Source organism: Staurois parvus, unplaced genomic scaffold (assembly GCF_062004578.1).
Source record: "Staurois parvus isolate SC_StPar_1 unplaced genomic scaffold, SC_StPar_1.0 ptg003382l, whole genome shotgun sequence".
Taxonomy (NCBI): domain Eukaryota; kingdom Metazoa; phylum Chordata; class Amphibia; order Anura; family Ranidae; genus Staurois; species Staurois parvus.
The window spans coordinates 36,419-45,000 of NW_028321178.1; the positions used below are offsets into that span (position 1 = coordinate 36,419).

An 8,582-nucleotide genomic window follows, 5' to 3' on the forward strand; every position below is an offset into this window, starting at 1 on the left:
CAAAGTTACAGTGTTGCCATCTGATCACTGATGGAGGGGTGACTGAGGAAATGCTTCCTCCTGCCTGCAGCAGACTGATGACATCATCTCAGCCTAGGCAGAGTCACTGACTGGAGCTCAAAGGCGGCTTTTTAATAACAGAAGCTGGAACTTTTACTGAAAATGGATACTGTTTCTATATATTGTGACGTGTCAGGAATGTCTTCTGCATACTTGTAAAGTTACTGACAGGTCCACTTTACCTAAAGAAACCAGAAGACTGCATCTCCCCTCGGCACCTTCCTGATCCAGCTTTGTAATTGTCTGTAGGTAGCTGTAGACTATTTCCAGCATTCTTCTGTATTAGGACAAGGCCAGCGGATACAGATGGAGATTCACAGACAGAATAGAACCCGTTGCAATTATAATCCGATATTCATTTGGAATAATAACACGTTTACTGCTCAACCTATGAAAGCTGAAGTTTATATATTGCCTTCACTGTTCCCCTCCCCCATCAACATGCTAAACCCTCTCCGTGTTCTTTATATTCCCTATATTAGTTCCAGCAACCTCATTACTGAATCTCTGTGCTTCCCTCTGCAATGCAGGCAGATGACGACTGGTGGGAGGGGCCTGGATGCGCTGTACCTTGCAAAATTCAAGGCAGCACCCTGCTTCAGTACACCTCTCAAGAAACCTCAGTCCTGATGCAAGCAGTGGGCTGGATCTTGGGAGGGATTATGCAAATAAAATGCCGTGATGGGTGGATGTCAGCCTGGAGGAGTGGGCGTTCCTAGGCAGGCTCAATTTGCATAGGTAACACCCACACATGATGTTGATCCTCCGTGATATTAACCACTTCCAGTCTGGACACTTCCCCCCTCCCCCCTTCCTGTCTGGACACTTCCCCCCCCCCTTCCTGTCCGGACACTCCCCCCCCCCCCCCCCTTTCAGTCTGGACACTTTCCCCCCCTTTCAGTCCGGACGCTTTCCCCCCCCTTCCAGTCCGGACGCTTTCCCCCCCTTCCAGTCCGGACGCTTTCCCCCCCCTTCCAGTCCGGACGCTTTCCCCCCCCTTCCAGTCCGGACGCTTTCCCCCCCCTTCCAGTCCGGACGCTTTCCCCCCCCTTCCAGTCCGGACGCTTTCCCCCCCCTTCCAGTCCGGACGCTTTCCCCCCCCTTCCAGTCCGGACGCTTTCCCCCCCCTTCCAGTCCGGACGCTTTCCCCCCCTTCCAGTCCGGACGCTTTCCCCCCCCTTCCAGTCCGGACGCTTTCCCCCCCCTTCCAGTCCGGACGCTTTCCCCCCCCTTCCAGTCCGGACGCTTTCCCCCCCCTTCCAGTCCGGACGCTTTCCCCCCCCTTCCAGTCCGGACGCTTTCCCCCCCCTTCCAGTCCGGACGCTTTCCCCCCCCTTCCAGTCCGGACGCTTTCCCCCCCCCTTCCAGTCCGGACGCTTTCCCCCCCCCCTTCCAGTCCAGACGCTTTCCCCCCCCCCTTCCAGTCCGGACGCTTTCCCCCCCCCCTTCCAGTCCGGACGCTTTCCCCCCCCCCTTCCAGTCCGGACGCTTTCCCCCCCCCCTTCCAGTCCGGACGCTTCCCCCCCCCCCTTCCTGTCCAGGCCAATTTTCAGCTATCACACTTTGAATGACAATTGCGCGGTCATGCAACACTGTACCCATATGAATTTTGAGCATTTTTTTGAGACAGATAAAGCTTTATTTTGGTGGTATTTATTCACCGCTGGGATTTTTATTTTTTTTTGCTATGTAAATGAAAAAGTGCAAAATTTTATAAGAAAAACACTTTTTTCAAAATTGTTGCAAATAAATAATATTTCATCGTAAATCTTGGCCAAAATGTATTCCGTTATCTTTTTAGTAAAACCAAAAAAAAGCCCAAATTAGTTTATAACCAAAAATTATAATTTTTAAACATTTTTTTTTTTTTTTTTACATTTTTATTTTTTTTATATATTATTATTTTTTTTTTTTTTTTTTTTTTTTACATACTGTCACCCTAGCAGTACAGTGTCGCCATGGTGACACTGTACTACTTGTGGGGGGTGATGATTTTTTTTTTTTACACTGATTGCTTTTACACCCATAAAGGTCGTAAAAGCAATCATTTCTCCTGCTCTCTGGCTGCATTCTTGCAGCCATTGAGACTACTGTGTGAGCTGTGATTGGTCACAGCTTGTCAAATGGTACAAGGCTGTTGTGAATAGCCCTGTACCATGTGATCTCTGTGATCATTCACAGATTTCACACGTAGTAAGCAATGATGTGAGAAATGACCGCTTGCTTACCTACTTTTCATGTGATCATTGATTGGCCAATCAGTGATCACATGATCGGGACCTCACACAGAGGTCCCGTCCGACAATTGGTGTTCCACTGTGTCCGGAGGACACTGCGGGCATCGGATCGCGGTGCTGCGCGCTCCCAGGGAGCGCGCACAAACAGCGGGCGGGGAGGCCGTTTATAAACAGCCACCCGCCACTGCACTGCCACCGTCCGGCCGTTTATATACAATGGCCGGACAGGAAGTGGTTAAGAATTGGTGGAGTGGGCGTTCCTAGGCTGTATTTGCATATCGACCACCTGAGGTAACACCCACATGTGATGCTGAGCCTCCATGATTAAAAGAAGTGAAATCCAATGGATGAAAGGGGCGGAGACAGGCTGTGAAAGAAAGTCTAGATCAGGGGTGTCAAACTTCATTTCATCGCGGGCCGTGTCAGCATTATGGTCGCCCTCAACGGGCCGGTTGTATCTGTAAGACTAGATGTCCAAAGCACCCCACCCCCATTACATCAGATGCCAAGAATCCCACACCCTCCCTTACATCACTGTGCACTCCCTTTGGGGGCAGAGCTGGAAAGCAGAAAGTGCAGGGTCTGGAGGAGGAGTGGAGTCAGTTAGTGCAGGATCTGGAGGAGGACCAGAGGAGGAGTGGAGTCAGTTAGTGCAGGGTCTGGAGGAGGACCAGAGGAGGAGTGGAGTCAGTTAGTGCAGGGTCTGGAGGAGGACCAGAGGAGGAGTGGAGTCAGTTAGTGCAGGGTCTGGAGGAGGACCAGAGGAGGAGTGGAGTCAGTTAGTGCAGGGTCTGGAGGAGGAGTGGAGTCAGTTAGTGCAGGATCTGGAGGAGGACCAGAGGAGGAGTGGAGTCAGTTAGTGCAGGGTCTGGAGGAGGACCAGAGGAGGAGTGGAGTCAGTTAGTGCAGGGTCTGGAGGAGGACCAGAGGAGGAGTGGAGTCAGTTACCAGAATCTGCTGAATGCTGAGACCAGGGGAGGCAGAGATGAGGGGGTGCTGCAGCTGCACTGAGAGGTGCAGGATTTGGCAGAGGAGTTCTATTCTCCTCTCTGCTGCCGACTGCTGAGACAAGGTGGGAGCTGAGACAAGGGGGTACCTGCAGGAGAGGTGCAAGGACCACATGAAATGGCCTGGAGGTCCGGATTCGGCCTGCCTTGTGTTTGACACATGTGTTTTTTTTTTTTTTAAGTTCGCAAACGTGCAACTATAACGAAAAACCCGTAAGTGTTCACAAAAAATGTGCAAGTGCAAAACACCACACGAAAAAGTGCACTTAGGGGTGTGCTTTGTCCTACCCCTAAAGGGGCTGGACCACTACCCTGATCCCCCGGGGCACGAAGCTCCTGACAGGGACAAGGCTCCCATTTGGTCCTCCTAGCCAAAAGGCCTGGTGGACCACCGTTCCTTGTGTCCAGCCGAAGCCAGACATCCAGTACTTGGTCAGGGGGCTCTCCTGAAGAGAAAACCCCCTAGGGACAGGGGAGGAAGGAACCAAAAGGCCACACATCCTCCCCCTAGACTTCAGGGCAGGCCCGAGGACCCACACCCTCCAGCCTGTGAAAACACACACATAAGTAAAGAAAAAGTGACAAACGTGGGAGGTGAAATATTTTAAATAAATAAAAAATAAAAAAGTGGTCGTGCCAAATTGTACACAGACCAGACCCTGAGGCCTGTAGCAAAAATTGCCCTGGTCCTAGCCAGAAGGCCTGGTCCTAAGGGCGCTGTGCAGAAAAAGTTTGAAAACAAGTGACCATGTGCCATCTTCACACTGTGGGGTCCCACACCCAGGTTTTACTAGTGGCACCCCTGAGGCGACTACTCAGGGGGCACTGGTTTGCGGACTCTCTGCCTTCCCGACCCCTGGCCAGACAAGGTAGATCCGTTCAAATCAGGAGGTACTGGGTCCTTCCGGTCTCCTCGGGGGAATTACTCCCAGGTCCCAGCTACGTGTGGGCATCCCGGTTTCTGTCCCCCCGGTACTAGCCGTCCAGACCCCCATCATACCACCAGGGGTACTATACAACAGCCATCCCCGCAAAGCTAGAATGGTCGGGAGCACCCCCACTGGACACTGATAAGAACAGATACTACACTTGATCTTAGCCAAAAGGCCGAGAAGGTCTAGATAATGATGTTGGACGTCCTCCAGCCAGGAAATGAGGCGGAGCTTTATCTGACTTACTGCAGCTTCTAACGCACATTTTGAGAAGCTCACAGTGTGCAGTGAAATCAGAAGAAGCCATTTCAGTGCAGGAGAGGAGCCGGTACAAGTGTGCCAGACTGGAGGGAAGGCCGGAGGGAAGGCCGGAGGTCAGATTGAATCCTTATTAGCCAGCTTCAGATGATCGGTGGTCACCTGCACCGCCCACCGCTCAGGTTGTTATTATTAATCAGCCAGAGGGAATGTTCCTTTGTTTTTAATTAGCAGGCAGCTGACAGCACCTCTGCAAACATTAACCAGGCTGGAGTCTGCCCAGCACTCCGTTCCCCGAATATCACACCGACATGGGCCATATCCCGGGTTAATGTGTTATTCGTCCTTGTCGTCCACCAAGAACTCGTTGATTGATACGCTGCGGCCACTGAAACGGGCTCTTTGTAGGCTCCTCTTTGATCCGAGAGCGGCCGTCACCCTTGTCTTAAAAATGGTAGACGGGGAACCATTGTTACCCGGGATGATGGAGTATAAATCAGAGATGGCAATATAATAACGTCTACTGTGACTTCACCACCTCCCGGTCTGCATTAAAGCCCAACTCCGGCCAGAAAAAAATGATCCCGTGCAGCACTGCAAGGGTTAACAGCTTGTTTCATCCAGGGGAGAGGGAAAACTGTTTCACTTGCCTGATCCTCAGCTACCCCAGCAGGCGGCGCTCCTCCACGATCCAGTGGTGCACTGTTCTTTGGCACCTCCACATCCAGAGAAGGTCTATGGACTCTGGTATTCATGTCAGGACTCTACGGTGCGGGGGTGCAGAAGCTGCAGGAACTGGTTGACCTTCTTCTGACCTACTTATCTGATCTTCTGTCAGGCGGTGCGCCCCCACAATCTGGTGGTGTACTGTCCTTTGGTGTACCTACATCCAGGACAGAACTATGGACTCTGCTCTTGTCTTCATGGTGCTCTGGTCTTCATGATGCCATGACCTTAGAATGTGGGGTGCAGGAGCTGCAGAGACCTGTTGACCTGTTTCCGACCTGCTTTACTTTACCTGGTCTTCCAGCAGGCTATGCTTCCCCACAATCTGGCGGTGTACTGTCCTTTGGCGTGCCTACATCCAGATTAGGGCTATGGACTTTGCTCTTCATAATGTCAGGACCCTGGAACATGGGGTGCAGGAGCTAGGGAAGACCTTCTTCTGACCAGCTTATCTGATCTTCTGTCAGGTGGTGCGCCCCCACAATCTGGTGGTGTGCTGTCCTTTGGTGTGCCTACATCCAGGACGAGACTATGGACTCTGCTCTGGTCATAATGATGCCTGGACCTTAGAATGTGGGGTGCAGGAGCTGCAGAGACCTTTTGATTTTTTTCTGACCTGCTTTAACTATCCTGATCTTCCAGCAGGCGGTGCTTCCCCACAATCTGGCGGTGTACTGTCCTTTGGTGTGCCTACATCCAGAGCAGGACTATGGACTTTGCACTTCATGATGTCAGGACCCTGGAACATGGGGTACAGGAGCTAGGGATGACCTTCTTCTGACCTGCTTTAACCTACCTGATCTTCCAGCAGGTGGTGCTTGCCCACAATCTGGTGGTGTACTGTACTTTGGCGTGCCTACATCCAGGACAGGACTATGGACTCTGCTCTGGTCTTCATGATGCTCTGGTCTTTATGATGCCAGGACCTTAGAATGTGGGGTGCAGGAGCTGCAGAGACCTTTTGACCTTCTTCTGACCTGCTTTAACTTACCTGATCTTCCAGCAGGCTATGCTTCCCCACAATCTGGCGGTGTACTGTCTTTTGGCGTGCCTACATCCAGAGCAGGACTATGGACTTTTCTCTTCATGATGTCAGGACCCTGTAACATGGGGTGCAGCAGCTAGGGATGACCTTCTTCAACTTACCGGATCTTCCAGCAGGTGGTGCTTCCCCACAATCTGGTGGTGTACTATCCTTTGCCGTGCCTACACCCTGGACAGGACTATGGACTCTGCTCTGGTCTTCATGATGCCAGGACCTTAGAATGTGGGGTGCAGGAGCTGCAGAGACCTGTTGACCTTCTTCTGACCTGCTTTAACTTACCTGATCTTCCAGCAGGCGGTGCTTCCCCACAATCTGGCGGTGTACTGTCCTTTGGCGTGCCTACATCCAGAGCAGGACTATGGACTTTGCACTTCATGATGTCAGGACCCTGGAACATGGGGTACAGGAGCTAGGGATGATCTTCTTCTGACCTGCTTATCTGATCTTCTGTCAGGCGGTGCGCCTCCACAATCTGGTGGTGTGCTGTCCTTTGGTGTGCCTACATCCAGGACAAGACTATGGACTCTGCTGTGGTCTTCATGATGCCTGGACCTTAGAATGTGGGTTGCAGGAGCTGCAGAGACCTGTTGACCTTCTTCTGACCTGCTTTAACTTACCTGATCTTCCAGCAGGCGGTGCTTCCCCACAATCTGGCGGTGTACTGTCCTTTGGCGTGCCTACATCCAGAGCAGGACTATAGACTTTGCACTTCATGATGTCAGGACCCTGGAACATGGGGTACAGGAGCTAGGGATGACCTTCTTCTGACCTGCTTTAACTTACCTGATCTTCCAGCAGGTGGTGCTTCCCCACAATATGGCGGTGTACTGTCCTTTGGAGTGCCTACATCCAGAGGAGGACTATGGACTTTGCTCTTCATGATGTCAGGACCCTGGAACGTGGGGTGCAGGAGCTAGGGATGACCTTCTTCAACTTACCTGATGTTCTGGCAGGCAGTGCTTCCCCACAATCTGGCAGTGTACTGTCCTGATGAGAGTTGAAGTTGGGGTGGGGGTTCACGTAAGGCGGAACAAAAGCACTTTTAATAAAATTACATTTTTCTAATGTCAGCTATTTAATATTGTGTAGGAGAAAGGAAGTAAATGGGACACTATGGGGGGGAAAAGTTACTAAAATCTGGTGCAGTTGTTCACGGCAGCCAATCAGCTCCTGACTTCAGCTAGTTCAATTAAGCTTTGGTAATAAAACCTGGAAGCGGATTGGTTTCTATGCTGAGCTGCACCAGATTTTGCTCTCTCCAGATTTTGTAAATCCTCCCACGTGGATAGCGGGCCACATTGTGGTGCATTAATTGCCTTGTGCAGCAGATGGCGCCAAGTGACCGTTCTATACTTCTTTCTTTCAGATTCCTGGCTCCTGGATACCATAGTGATATCGGGGCCCATTGCAGGCGAACAGGCAGAGGCCGTCATCCAGGATCAGGAAGTCTCGGAGTCAGAAGCCCAGGAGCTCCGAAAGGTAACAATTGCTGTAAGGCCTCATTCCCTAAATTAACTAAGAATTGCCAGCACTTCCCCGAATGAATAAATGTGCCTAAAACATAAAAGGAATAGATCAAGTACCAAATTGTTGTGATACAATCAATACATATAAGGCCTCATTCACACGGGGAGAACTTTTTATTTTTAATATTTTATTTATAATATAAATGTATTTATTTCAGGTACTTATATAGCGCCATCAATTTACGCCGCGCTTTACATATATATTGTACATTCACATCAGTCCCTAACCCTCAAGGGGCGTACAATCTAAGGTCCCTAACCCTCAAGGGGCGTACAATCTAAGGTCCCTAACCCTCAAGGGGCGTACAATCTAAGGTCCCTAACCCTCAAGGGGCGTACAATCTAAGGTCCCTAACTCGCATTCATACATACACATACTAGGGCCAATTTAGACAGGAGACAATTCACCTACCAGCATGTCTTTGGAGTGTGGGAGGAAACCGTAGTACCCGGAGGAAACCCACGCAAGCACAGGAAGAACATGCAAACTCCAGGCAGGTGGTGCCATGGTTGGGATTTTAACCAGCGACCCGAGTACTGCCAGGCGGAAATACTAACCATTTAGCCACTGTGTTGCCCATACACATCAGTCCCTAACCCTCAAGGGGTGTACAATCTAAGGTCCCTAACTTACATTCATACACATACTAGGGCTAGTTTAGACGGGCCAATGAACCTACCAGCATGTCTTTGGAGTGCTGGAGGAAACCCATGCAGGCACAGGGAGAACATGCAAACTCCAGGCAGGTGGGGCCGTGGTTGGGATACGAACCAACGACCCGAGTACTGCC

At 50.9% G+C, this 8,582-nt stretch overlaps 1 protein-coding gene and 1 pseudogene across 1 annotated transcript in view; one reads left to right on the top strand and one right to left on the bottom strand.

Moving 5' to 3' along the window:
* Positions 1–7,780, top strand: part of LOC149428231 (synaptosomal-associated protein 47-like) — a 37,883-nt gene extending 30,103 nt beyond the window's left edge. The window contains exon 4 of the mRNA XM_089667575.1: positions 7,632–7,780. Coding sequence (XP_089523701.1) covers positions 7,632–7,780 — 149 coding nt within the window. The remainder of the gene's footprint in view (positions 1–7,631) is intronic.
* On the bottom strand, positions 4,308–4,423 carry LOC149428232 (U2 spliceosomal RNA; annotated as a pseudogene).
* Positions 7,781–8,582: the final 802 nt, after the last annotated feature.